This window comes from Corvus hawaiiensis, chromosome 2 (genome assembly GCF_020740725.1).
Source record: "Corvus hawaiiensis isolate bCorHaw1 chromosome 2, bCorHaw1.pri.cur, whole genome shotgun sequence".
In the NCBI taxonomy this organism is placed as follows: Eukaryota; Metazoa; Chordata; class Aves; order Passeriformes; family Corvidae; genus Corvus; species Corvus hawaiiensis.
In genome coordinates this window covers 5776223-5789038 of record NC_063214.1, presented here as the reverse complement: position 1 = coordinate 5789038, position 12816 = coordinate 5776223, and the positions used below count along the sequence as shown (strand labels likewise).

The 12816-nt window shown below is 44.4% G+C and overlaps 1 protein-coding gene across 1 annotated transcript in view; it reads right to left on the bottom strand.

Moving 5' to 3' along the window:
- Window positions 1-3240: 3240 nt before the first annotated feature.
- The window catches only part of GJA8 (gap junction protein alpha 8), a 32454-nt gene continuing 22878 nt past the window's right edge, over window positions 3241-12816 (bottom strand). The window contains exons 3-5 of the mRNA XM_048295520.1: window positions 11978-12158; window positions 6996-8183; window positions 3241-5636 (exon numbers count right to left, since the gene is read on the bottom strand). Of these exons, the coding sequence (XP_048151477.1) occupies window positions 5552-5636; window positions 6996-8173 (1263 nt within the window). The 5' untranslated portion in view covers window positions 8174-8183; window positions 11978-12158 and the 3' untranslated portion in view covers window positions 3241-5551. The remainder of the gene's footprint in view (window positions 5637-6995; window positions 8184-11977; window positions 12159-12816) is intronic.

Sequence of the window (12816 nt, the reverse complement as noted above, 5' to 3'; positions counted from 1 at the left end):
TACTTAGAAACTGTTCTTTCCTAAAGTGATGAGATTCCTGAGTTTGGAGGGATTTGTGGTTGTTTTGTTCTGTGTTGGTAGGTTGCAGGGCAAGGTTAGCTGTTGGTTGCCTTTTAGAGACCAAGGGTAACAGGAAATCCTTTAAAAATAAGTTACACAAAGCCAAATTCTGCTCTTGTTTATACCTTGGCAACTCAACTTCCACACAAGGGTAAAAAACAAGGCAGAGTTTGGTCACAGGTCTTACACTTTTTTCTTTGCATGTATTTGGAAATAGGCTTGAAACATGCCTCTGCTTAGCTGTAAATTACTGATCCCTGGGCCTTGGGAGAAACACACAGGGAACAATATAATTCCTACAGGAAAAACCCAGCCCCACACCCACCTCTCAGCCCCAGGACTTCTCCTTCAGAGAAGACAAAGTGTGAAAAGAAAAATGGGAAATTTGTTTTGTGGGGTTCCTCCTTAGATAGTCACTGATGTTCATGTGTGGGAAGAAGGGTCCATGGCCCTCCATGGGTACAGAGGCAGCTTCTCAGTTGCAGTTATTCTTCCACATATTAAAGTGAATGAGGCTATTTTATGCTCAGTTTGTAGGGAGAACCAAAGTCAAGCCTTTTAAGTAAAGCAGGAAGGTGCAGCATATTGAATTAAATCATGGGGTTTGGCCCAAGAGTATATTTAGAAATCACACAGGTTTCCAGAAGGTGATACAGGGCATATTTATGACAAATAGGCTTAGCTGGCAGCCAGCCACCCATTTTCTTTTCTCTTCTTTCCAGAGGTTTTCATAAACAAGAACTCTGAAGCTGGAAGTATTCCCACATCGTTCTGATTTCTGCATTTCTTTGGAGTTTAGTTTTGATGAGTTCAGATGATGATGTTCACTGGCAATTCATGGATTCCTTTACAGGGTTGTCTATGACTCTTCTGCGAACTAAAGTTATGTATAGAAAAACTTACCTGAGCATTTTTTTATATAGCTTTTCCACCTCGGAAACCAATAAATGGCTGATTTGCTTTCACTGTACCAGTGGATCTAGCAAGGTGAAACCAACAGTCTTTGTTTTTTTCAAAATGTTCTGTCAGTAGCTCTGTAATCACCATTTCTATTCAGTGCTGCTTCATCCCAGATCAGCAAGCTTTAAAACACACAGGTTTTTGTTGACAGAATGTTAAAATGCAGTCCTCTGCACTTTCAGATGGATTTAAAGGCACACTTGACGCTGAAGATAAAATATGGAAACACCTAAGCCGCTATATTTCCGTGATTTTATCTGTTGACAAGCATACTCTCTTTTTTCTTTTTTTTTTTTTTTTTTATTTGTAATGCTTTTTCCAAACCAGTTACACAACACGATTCTGGCCTCAAGCAGCTTTTGTAGCTACCAAACATCAGTTCATAGAATCACAGAATCATAGAGTAGTTTGGATTGGAAGGGACCTTGAAGATCATCCAGTTCCAACCCCCTGCCATGGGCAGGGACATCTTTTATCAAACCAGGCTGCTCAGAGCTCCATCCAGCCTGGCCTTGAACACTTGAACAGCTGACTCTGTGTGTGCATCAGCCTCTGCTGGTGCCTGGGGAGCTGGTGTGGCCTTTGGGACAGCCTAAACCAGCTCTACCAGGGCACCCCGTGAGGCAGGAAGTTCCCTACACAAGTCATTCCACCACGCAGTGGCTGCACTGAGCTTTCAACTTGGGATATCCCATGGGATAGAGAGTTCAGGCTGGAAGGCATCACCTGGCCCAACCCTTCAGCCCAATACAGAGTCAGATTACGATGCTAACGCTTTTCCCAGCCAGGCTTCATCCCCCAAGGATGAAGATCCCACCATGTCTCTGGGCACCTGCTTTAGTGCTGAACCACTCTCCATTTGAACGATTTTTTTCCTTGTCAGAATCTTTGAGTCAAAATTTTCCTTTGCTGCTCATTGTGATTGTTGCCTCTGGCCTTTTGCTGTGCACCTCTGTCAAGAGTCTGCCTCCATCTTCCTGGGAACTCTGCCTTAGGAACCTGAAGACAGAACTTAGAGCTCCCAATGCCCTTAGCCCCCTCCTCTCCAAGCTGAACAAACCTCCTGTGTCTCTTTGTACAGCAGGCTGCTGAGAGGAAAGCTTGAATTGTTGACAGATACCTAAGTCTTGCCTCTTCTACTGAAATAGGTTGGTGCCAAGCTAGTGGCAAGGAAAGGATTGTGTGCCAGGCTATGTCTTGGCAAGCCGACACACATTCGCTCGCCATGGTTACTGCTCAGCTGTGTAAGCACATTTGGTGTTGGCAAAAAGCCTTTCCTGAGCCATGTTAAAAGGTACAGCACACACAGAGCCCAAGGAATGGCAGTGTCATTCTGCTGGGGGAAAAAATTATTCCAATACTTGGACAAGTCCCCTGATTTTGGTACATTTGTCCAGCCCTGGCCCTCAGGAAATCTGGCACCATATACTGTTTTATCACAACTGCCTTGGGCTTACAGGAAGGCTTTAGTGTAGTTCTCATGGATGTTCCTGTCTTTACTAAACAAAACTAAGCCTAAGCTAGGATTACTTTCGGTTGTCAGCCTGAAAAGCCATTTTCTATACAAAACAGCAAACTGCCACTTTTTTTTCAGCATTGTGTGACACAGCCGCTCTTTAAATGTAAAACTGCACTGTCAGTGAGTTACTGAGCAGCAGGAGAGATGGGACTTCCCCCCTCAGTAAGTAGATTTGATGTCCATGCAGACCCAGAGAGCAGAGATCCCCCAAATCTCTCCTCTCCTGCAGGAGGAGGAATCTGCAGCTCACTGTGTTTCAGCACTAAGAGATGGTGGGTGTCAGTCTCTGTTGCGCTGAGTGGTTTAAAACAGAAGCCCAGCAATATTCTGTGTGATACAACCCTCTCCCACATGCCTTGCAAGGACCTTAAAACTGTCAGAGCTCCACCAACCTGAACCACGTGCTCCAGGAACTGCCTTATTTAAGCATAAATGCTGCCCCAGAGTGGATGCTGGGGATGGAGAAGAGGGGTCCATGTCACCACACTGTCACCACAGCTTCATGCATGGCCTTGGCTAAGGTGGGAGAGATGGGTGAGGGAATCAATAAAGTCTTTTTTACCCATGGCAAATCCACATCCATGTTAATGTTGTCAGTGCAGTGCAGTGCAGTATTCACATTTCCAAACCACTACCCTTCTTGTCGAGGAGTTATCTATTACCCAAGTTAGCAGTTCTGCCAAGAAATAACAAGGATACCATGCATTTCAGCAGTGCTTTTCATCAGATCATTCCTACTTACTTTACAAACAGAATTAAGGAAGCCTCACAACATCCCTGTGAGGTAGGTGGAAATTCTTACACCCATTTTACAGGTGGAGAAAACAGGCACTGAGAGGTAAAGTGATTATCACAGCAAGTCAGAAGCAGAGCTGGAAATAAATCTAAGATTATTATCCTAGGTCCACTGCTCTAGACACTAGAGAACACCAACCCCCACATGCTATTGTAAGCTAAGAGACTACCTAGCTCTCCTACTTTCACCTCCTTTGGTGATTTTGACACTTGCATCTTATGCTCCTTGCAGAGAGCCATGTGATCAGTTAGTAATTTATTTGCACAGGGAGCCACAGGGGCAAACACACCTTTAAATGATCCAGGTATGGCTCTAATTGTCCAGTGATTTCCCCCTTCCCAAGGAAATAATTTTCCCCATTCTTCATATAGATCTCTGTGTTTTGCTAAATTATTTTTTGAGTAGAATCCACAGCTCTGAGGCTGTTATGCAACTTCACTAGGAATTTCTTGAATGAACAATTAAGTTTGTCTCATTGAGAGGGAATACAACACATTTAAGTGCTATCACATCCAGAAATAGCAATAATCCTTTGCTCATCCGTAGGGCCTTCCATCCAAGGACCTCCCTTTCCATTACTAGCACAAGTCAGGACTCACATCATCATTGTAAGGTAGAAAATGATTCCCAATTGCACCAGCAGGAAGAATGACTCGGTGGCAAGTCCCACAGCAATTTCCTTGCAGAGATGAGGCTGAGTGCCAGAAGACCGGACTGTTCCCAGCCCCGTTTGCTGAGCAGCACTGTCCTGATGCCGTGGCCCGTGCTTGGTGGCTACAGATTCACTGCTGGCCAAGCAGAGTACTTGAAAACTGGCTTTAAAGAAAAAAAAAAAAATCAAGCAGCAGTTGAGTGGATGCAGGAGCAAAATGCCAGCTTCTCCTTGTGCTGTTGGGACCCAGAGGAAGAAAGGAGCATTCTTGTGGCAGCTGTGAGAGAACTACAGTGTCCATGGAGTATACTGCACATGGTGCATTTTACTGAGGCTCTCTAGTGGAAAAGGACTTAATTAACATATGGTGATTAAAGACTGCCCCGCCTGACAGCCATGTTGTGAACCATGTACTCCTAATGAACAAGCACTCATCTTTAAGTAGTCCTGTAGTCTAATGAGTGTATGAATGTCAGGATTAAGGAGTGGAATTGTCGAGTAATTAGAAGTCAACAGGGGTGGGTGTGATTCAACCAGTCCAGTACCTTGCTATCTGGAAGGGTGAGAGGCTCTGATGCAGATACCTCATCCTGTTACAAGGTTGGGGTTTTTACCTGCAGGAGAGTATGATTCCAACCCCCTTCAACAACTGGGCTGGTTGATGCTTAGAATCATTCAAACTCTCTTATCTCTTTCTGTGGAGAAAAGAAAATAGATCCCATCTAGTATAAGTGTGGTGATTGTGTTGTTCATCTAAATCTTAGCCCTTTCTTTAGTTCTAGTATCTTGAACTGGGCACAGCGGACTCTTCCTGCTGAAAAACATTCTCTTTCCTCAGTTGTGATAACTGTTCTCCTGTTTCTGTGTTAAGAGAGTGGATAAATGGTAGCCTCCAGACTCTCTCTCTGCATGTGTTGCTTTATCATATTCCTTCCCAAAACTGAGGAGGGACCTTCAGTCTTCCTTCACAAGGAAGGACACCCTAACAGCCTTTGTCTAAGGAACAAAGATTTTGACCTCAGGCTGCAAACTTTGGGAAAATACACAGGCCCAAGAGGAGCAAAAGGATGAATAGTGTAAAAAACCAAAAACAAATACATTGCACCTCTGTGGTGCTGAAGAATCCCAATGCACCCTACAGACTTTCTACATATGTACAGCTTAACATCACTCGGCAGTGAAGTCCAGCCACCTTCGCGGCTGCATGGCCAGGCAGGGAACTCCACCAAAGGAGTGGGATCAGGAGCGACAGGACTGACTGTACTGGAGCTGGGACAGGGCCCAAGCCCACCCAGAGCTCTCACAGACACCCATTTGCCTTCCCTGGGCTTTGAGTCAGACCTGCCACAATGGGAGGCCACAGGGGGTCTTTTCTAGCTAATGGCGGGATGAATTTTATGCATTGTGCCAAAGACCTTTTTTTCCCTGACCTGGATTAGAGCCTGCCCTGGGAACAATGGGATGGGCTGCAGCCCAGCAGAAAGAATTTGCTGAGACGGCAGGGTCTGAGGTTTGCAGAGCAGAGCAGAGCAGAGTGCATACCTGCACTTTTTTGGCATGAGGCTCAGTTTTGGGGGGAAATCGCTGTTAACCTGAAGCTTTTGAATGCATTTGCTGCACTGTCCCAGCCAAGAGTTGCTGCTGCAGTCCTAAAATTAGAAATCTATATTAGACATCTAAACATTTGCAAGCACATCTTTTTCTGCCTTCTGTAAAAAAAGATTTTTCTGAGTCTCTGAGAGTTCTGTACCGACCTCTTGGCACGAAAGGTCTAAATCATCTTTTGAAAGACCTTGTCTTACTTGAGCGAGACTTTGGCATTTAATACTAGTGCCCACTGAATGGTTCCAGTCTGTCAAATTAAAAACAAAGGCTGTCAAAAGACTTTTACCATATCTGTCTTTTCAAACTTGACCAACCAGTTTTGTATTTAGAGGTTTAAAAAGTCACATAGTTACCCAGACCTCTGATTTAGGTTCACAGGTGCCTTCAGGACTCTGTACCTGAGATTTGCTGAGTGCCTGGGAGCTTGGAAGCTCCAGGAACTGAACACTTGTCAGGATCATACCATGAAGGCTTGTATTTAGTTTCATGCTCTGGGGGCTGTAGCTGTCCCCTCCTTTCTTAGAAGATTTTTCCCTCTTGCTTGGCTAAATCTAGTTTCAGATCTTTAAGTCACAAGGCTACAAGTAAAAAACATCACTTGAATTTATTCTTTCCAGTATTCTGAACTAGTCTTTGGGCTGGATGACCCTCTTGGGAACAAATAATCCATCTCTAGGCATCTCCTAAGTCATAGTCGAGAGCTACTGTTAACCTTGCCCACTGTCAATGTCACTGGAAGAGAAGAAATATTTTTGTCCGGGGAAAATATTTTTACCTCACTCAGATATGCATTCACAGAGAAATTTGGAACATTTTTGCCTTTATTTTCTGAATAAAGAAGGGAATTTGGGCTTAGTATTTTAGTGTGTTGATTCTAAGCATAGAATTCACTTTGTGAATTAAATAACTGCAATTCCATGCCAACAGCAAAGGGGAGATCTGCTCAGTGAGCCATAGGAGAAAACAGAGAGAGAAAGACTAGATGCAGTTGTTGATCAGTCTTTCCCCTCACTGGCTGAAAGACAGATCCTCCCCACATTCCTAGAGAAATGTGGAACACAAGGCTTTCAGTAAATACGATCACAGTGGCAACATTTGGGTATTACTGCCATGCTAGGTTTTAAAATACATCAGTTATGCGTACAGTGTAGATATTACTGTAAGGAGTGAGCTGGCATGTGGAAACAGGGAAATAGAGGGACATATGGGGCAAATAAGGCACAGTTACCATGGTAGTACCTTTCCAGTTGAGAATCATAAAAGGAAATAATATCCAAGTGGCCATTTTAGCACTTTGCTTAAAAACATCTTTTGATTCTTTCTCTATCTCTCCTTTTCTCTTCAACCTTTTCCTTTTCATGTGCTCCCCCGTCCTGCACCTTCATACAGTCAAATCATCTGACCTGGCCCGGCTGCTGGCTTTGCTTAGCCTGCTCAGGGGTCTCATATCAGTGGCAAGTTCAGCAGGTGCTGAAGGCCCTTCCACTTCATCTCTCCCCATCTCCTCTTCTGCTTTCTTCACCCCTGGTTCTTCCTGAGGCCCTGGCTTCTCCTCCTCTTGTTCCTCCTCCTCTGCTCGTACCTTCTCCTCTTCCGGTTCCTTTGCTTGTGCATACGATGGTAACCTCTCATCAAATGCCCTGGAGAGATCTTCCAATGGTCCCATCCCAATCTTCTCCTCAAACTCATTGTAGGCTGATGGAAGGGGGCTGGGCTCAACCCCTACTTCCGTGAGAGGGAAATAATGGGACACCGGCTTCTCTTCTTCCAGCAGCTCGTAGCCTTTGGCCTTCGGGATGGAGGGGACTGTGATGGCATGGAGGGGCTTCTCTGGGACCTCTCCAAGCTGCTCCTCTGCTGGTCTTCTCAGAGCCCTCCGGATTCTTTTCAAGATCAAATGACTGATCTCCACCAGGTTGAGGAAGAGGGATACAGAAGCCACCACCAGCATGAACATAATGAAGATGGTCTTCTCTGTGGGCCTGGAGACAAAACAGTCCACAAGATTGGGACAGGGCCACCGCCCACAGCGGTAAAGAGGGAGAATTCGGAAGCCATACAGGAAGTACTGACCTACTATGAATCCCACCTCAAAGAGGGTTTTGAAAATGATGTGGAAGATGTACGTTCTCAGGAGAGTACCTTCCAGGCGAAACTTCTTGGTTCCATCAGGGTTGTTGCCTTTGTTTTGATTTGGAGCCAGGGGCAGCTTCTCTTCATCAACCTCAGCTTGCTGGCGCCTCTCAGCTTCCTCCCTCTCTTTCCTCTTCTCCTCCATGCGGACGTGGTGCACAGCATGCCCGAAGTACATTAGCGAGGGCGTGGATACGAAAATGATCTGCAGGACCCAGAGCCGGATGTGGGAGATGGGGAAGGCCTCATCGTAGCAGACGTTCTCACAACCAGGTTGCTGGGTGTTGCACACAAAGTCTGACTGCTCGTCTCCCCACACTAGCTCGGCAGCCGTGCCCAGGATCAGGATGCGGAAAATGAAGAGCACTGTGAGCCAAACTCTCCCGATGACAGTGGATTGCTCGTTCACCTGCTCTAAAATGTTCCCCAAGAAACTCCAGTCACCCATTTCTTACTGTCTAAGGGAAGAAAAAACAAAGAGAAAGACCACAAATTATGCTAAATTTTAAGGATTTCAGGTTTTCACGCTGATGTCTTTTGTTGCTTTCAATCAGTATTTCCCTAATATGCTTTGAGAACAGAAAGACGATTGCTTGCTTGCTGATTTGCCTGTTCACAATGATTTATTAGCAGGAGAAGGGCTGGGAAGCCAGAGCAAGCTGCCTGCTAAATTCTTTCTTCTATGGCTCTAAATGGGCAATTACTTTTCAGCCAGGGAATATATTTATCTCCTTTTGCAGGTGAGAGTCTTCTGTGGTGCCTTGTAGGCTCAGTTCTGTGAGTCTGCTTAGATTTTGTACACGTACAAACACTCAGCAGCAGTACAGTGGAACAGATTTATCAGCAGGCAGCTGCAGTGGTTAGGAGAGAGGGTGAAGCTTTCAAGCACACAAGCTCTTCTGCAGCAGAACCCCTCACAGGTCAAACAGATCTCGAATCTGCGCCCATCCTGCATCTAAACAAACCTGAATTCTCTCTAGGTTGCAACTGTCAATTCTACTTTAGCAATCACTCTCTTAGGTAAGAACAGCAATTGCAACACCACTGCTATGTTAGTAATGCTGTATAAGCTTAGTAACTACTATATAGGTTAGTTTTGCTATATAGAATATGTTACATGCAATATAATTATTTGGTGCTATTGGGGCTGTTCTTTGCATCGCCTTCTGAAGTCAGTTGCCACACTGACAGTGGAACCAACCTGGGGAAAACACCAAGGTCTCTAACTGGGACCTGAAATACTACTTGCTGTCTCTAAAATGTCAGTGCCACTATCTCAGTCTAACACAGAGCTGGAAGCCAGCCGCAGATATACTATTGGAAAGCTCAGAAAGCCGTCCGTTTTTAAGTAATGCAAGTCAAATATTACATCTGTCATTACTTCTGCATAACAAGAAATTATTCATAGGTCAGAGCTTCATTGTGCATATCCTGAACTTCCCACTATGTAATTTCTGGCAAGCGAAGATCTATGAATGAGGGAAATAGAGATGAAAGTTGTTTTGTATGGGTTGATTTAACACATCACAGCAGTCTGAAGTCTCTGAGGAATGCAGAATATTTCAGTGGCCCAGAAAGACCGACTTGTAGAGCATGACAAGTGAAACAGGGAACATTATTCATAAAATAGCTGTTCACAGGGATCTAGAAGTTCATCTCTTAGATACTACCTCCATCTATAGTTCCCAACATGCAGACACATACACAAGCACTGGGAAAAGGAAGGTACAGTCAACAGCATGGAAATCTGAGTATCTAAACTTCCCTCCTCCTTCAGATACCACTCGGATATATTTGTAATGCCATATGTTATGACACACCAACGCATACCAGTCTCTTTCAATTACTCTGTGTATGTAGTCACACATAGGCAAACACGCAAAATAGTGAGAATTCTATGGTTTGGGGGAGGTTCACAAATTTTCAATCAAAAAGAAAAAATGCTTATGATAGCATTTTGCTAAAACAAGATGGACTCATATTCCTTGCCTTCAAACTTCACAACATTTTTACCCCAGATACCCATGTTAGAAAATGAAGAACAGAACACAGTTCCTTCAGCTTGCACAAACACCTCGCATACATAAGCAGGAAACATATAATTTAATCACCAAGGAAAATTGCTACTTTCTCAGTCATTAAAGTTGTGTAAAGAAGTGTGTTAATGTCAGCACTTACATTAACAAGTCTAGCAGAAGATTATGCTGTTTACATACATTATCTAAACTGATTTAAACATCCTCTTTCCGCAAGTTCACAGAGCAAAGTACACCCGACAGTTACCAATCATGTGCAACTCTGTATAAAACATGACTACACACAGTACAAGCTTCATTATCCCCCAGGCACCTCAGTTAACTCCAGCCCTGTGAGTCACACTGATATCTACGCTACCATTCGAGCATTTCCACTGCAGCACGCAAGAGCCACATTCTAGACGTGATAAACCTTATCACACGGAAAACTCACTGTACAAGAGAAGGGAGAATGTTTCCTGTCTAACTCCATCACACATCTTGCTACGTTTGGCTAAATCCTTCCTGAGATCTCTTCCAACTGGCCACATTCTTCACCACTCTGCCATACCCATCCCCTCTGTTTTCTGCAAGTGAAGTGGTTCGAGGTTGCTCAGTTGGTTCAACTGCAAGCAACGATACTGGGTGGATGGATGACAAGAGTGGCACAACCAGTTCAAATGTCTGGGATTCCACCTGCAAGCAGTCAGCTCCTCCAGCCTCAAAAAAAGGTATAAGCGAGGTATTTCGGCAGTCACCTTTTCCCTGAAATTGCCTGTCACGAGGAAAGAGCAGGACTCTGCCTAAGTCCACTCAGAGTCACCAGATTTGTGTTCTGAACCCTCACGGGCTGGCTGCAGACCCCCACCCTGCGCTCCCAGACGTCGGAACCTTCGCACGCTACCAGCAAAAGAGGCTGAATAGGTTAAGGATGTTGAGCAAGCAACTTGCCGCTGTGAGAGGCTCCACCGAAGAAATATGTCCCCCTCCTCTCTTGGCACTCTGCAGGGAAGAGTGAACTTTTGTCTCTCTTCTTCCCTACCCTAAAAGCCCCAACCTTGTCGCACGACTGAGCAGATATGACTGAATTGGCTCTGATGGTGGGTTTTAGTTGCCCTGCAATATTTAAGCTCCGAGCCAGACGGCTTTATGAAGTGAGTGACAGTCAGTGACGTGGGGAACAATAGGGAGAAAAAAAATAGAGAGGGAGGCAGAGACACAGAGAGGAGAGTCCACTGAACATGAAAAAGCAGAGAGGGGGAGAGGAACAGGCGACAGGCAGTGAAAACCTAACACATGCATAAATGGGAGTTTGCTCAGTTAAGCAGGGACCAAAGCAGCTCTGCAATTCCACTGTGGTTCAGCACAGCTCTGTGTGTGCCCGCACTCACTGGTCTTTAGGTGTTGTAGTGTGGCAGGTGAAAAGGGAATGCCAAAATCTCTGAGAGTGGCAGCATTAATTGAATTAATTCGTTGCCCTACACCCAGCTCTGACAGACAAGTTGCATTACTGATTTTCAGGCAGATACTGAAGTACTGGGTTTGTATTTGGCATTGTCAGATACTTTGGTCTGCTCTTTAACATCTTTTACTGGGAAAAAGGAGCAGAATGGGAAAACAAGATTATCAGTCAATATTAATCAAAGCTGAGAAAGACCAACTTTACAACCTCACCTTTCAGTGTCTTAGCTCTGCTTAGTTTTTTCTCCAAATGCATCTTGCACGTGCACATCCACCAAAAATGTCTAAACCAAACTATTTTGTTAAGGAGCATAGCTGAATTCCAGCAGCACAGCACACAGGAATGTTACCCCAGGCACACTCGCCTACCCCCAGCCACCTGCAAAAATGCTGGAGAGGCCACAGAGAAGAGGAATCACAGGCTCAGTAATGCATCCACAAGTACACCTAAATGCCCTGAGAGTTTTAATTATAAGTCAAAGGTTATAACCTTACTCAGAGGTATGGTTTTTGTAGTCTTTCTGGAGGCATTGCTCAGAATGTGCTCTTGGTGCTCAGCTCTGAAGAAAAGGAGGATTACTGGAAGCAAGATTTGCTAAGCAACGATACAGATGCCAGGCTCATAAAGTGATGAAGCAGCAAGCAGCTCTCCTCTCTCTTTATGCAAACTCAACACCGAATTTAATTTCCCAGAATGGCATTGGGAGACACTCTGTCTCCAGAAAAGCTGTAATTTGAATGAGATATTAAAACACGAGGGCCACAAAATTTTGTACCTTCAAACCGACAGTTTCAGGCCACTCCTCAGTGTTTCTGGGCATTTGTGTCCATGTGAGCTCAGAGCCTCATCTCAGCAGTTGTCTTCCCAAACAGCTTTTAGGCTGATTTGCAGAGTCCCAAGGTCCAAAGCACAACTGGAGGCAGAGATGATGTTTTTCAAACTGGATTTCAAAAGAGCTAAAGCACAAGTGAGAGATGGAAAAGAATCACATTTTGCAAGAGGAACCAGTCTGGAGACACAAATGAAAAATCACCCTCAATGCATGTAGTTGGACTGAAAGTCATATTCTGGACACCTTAAGAAATCACTCTCCTAAACAGCAGTACAGAAAAGCAGCAGCAGTACATTTTCCAGTCAATGCTACATAAAGCATGGGAACAGTCTTCCTGGAGAGAGGACACACAATGTGGAGCATTCACAAGTCCCAAGAATACGAAGTGAATAAGAAAAGGCGTGGTTGGATCAATGAGAGGAATAAGGACAGGAAGGAGGAGGAAGGAACACCTTTGTTGTTTTGTTTTGCTATATTCTACTGAAATAAACTAGTATCAATATATGAGTGAGTGGTTGTAGGTACAAAAATGCTGTTAGTGAGGATCTTCTTGTTATTTTTCTAAGTCCGTGAGAGACTTTTCTCTCTCACAGAAGAGGTAGCAGGGAATGTAAACAACCAAGCCACCTGCAACCTTGGAAAGTCTTGTTTATGGTATAGTAGAAAATATTTTGATAATGGATGTTTTAGGATTTTGGCCAATCACCCCCAAGGGGTGGCTGGTCCTTTGTCCAATTAGACTATGAAGAAAAAAGTCTATAAAAGAGTTTGTAAAATAATTA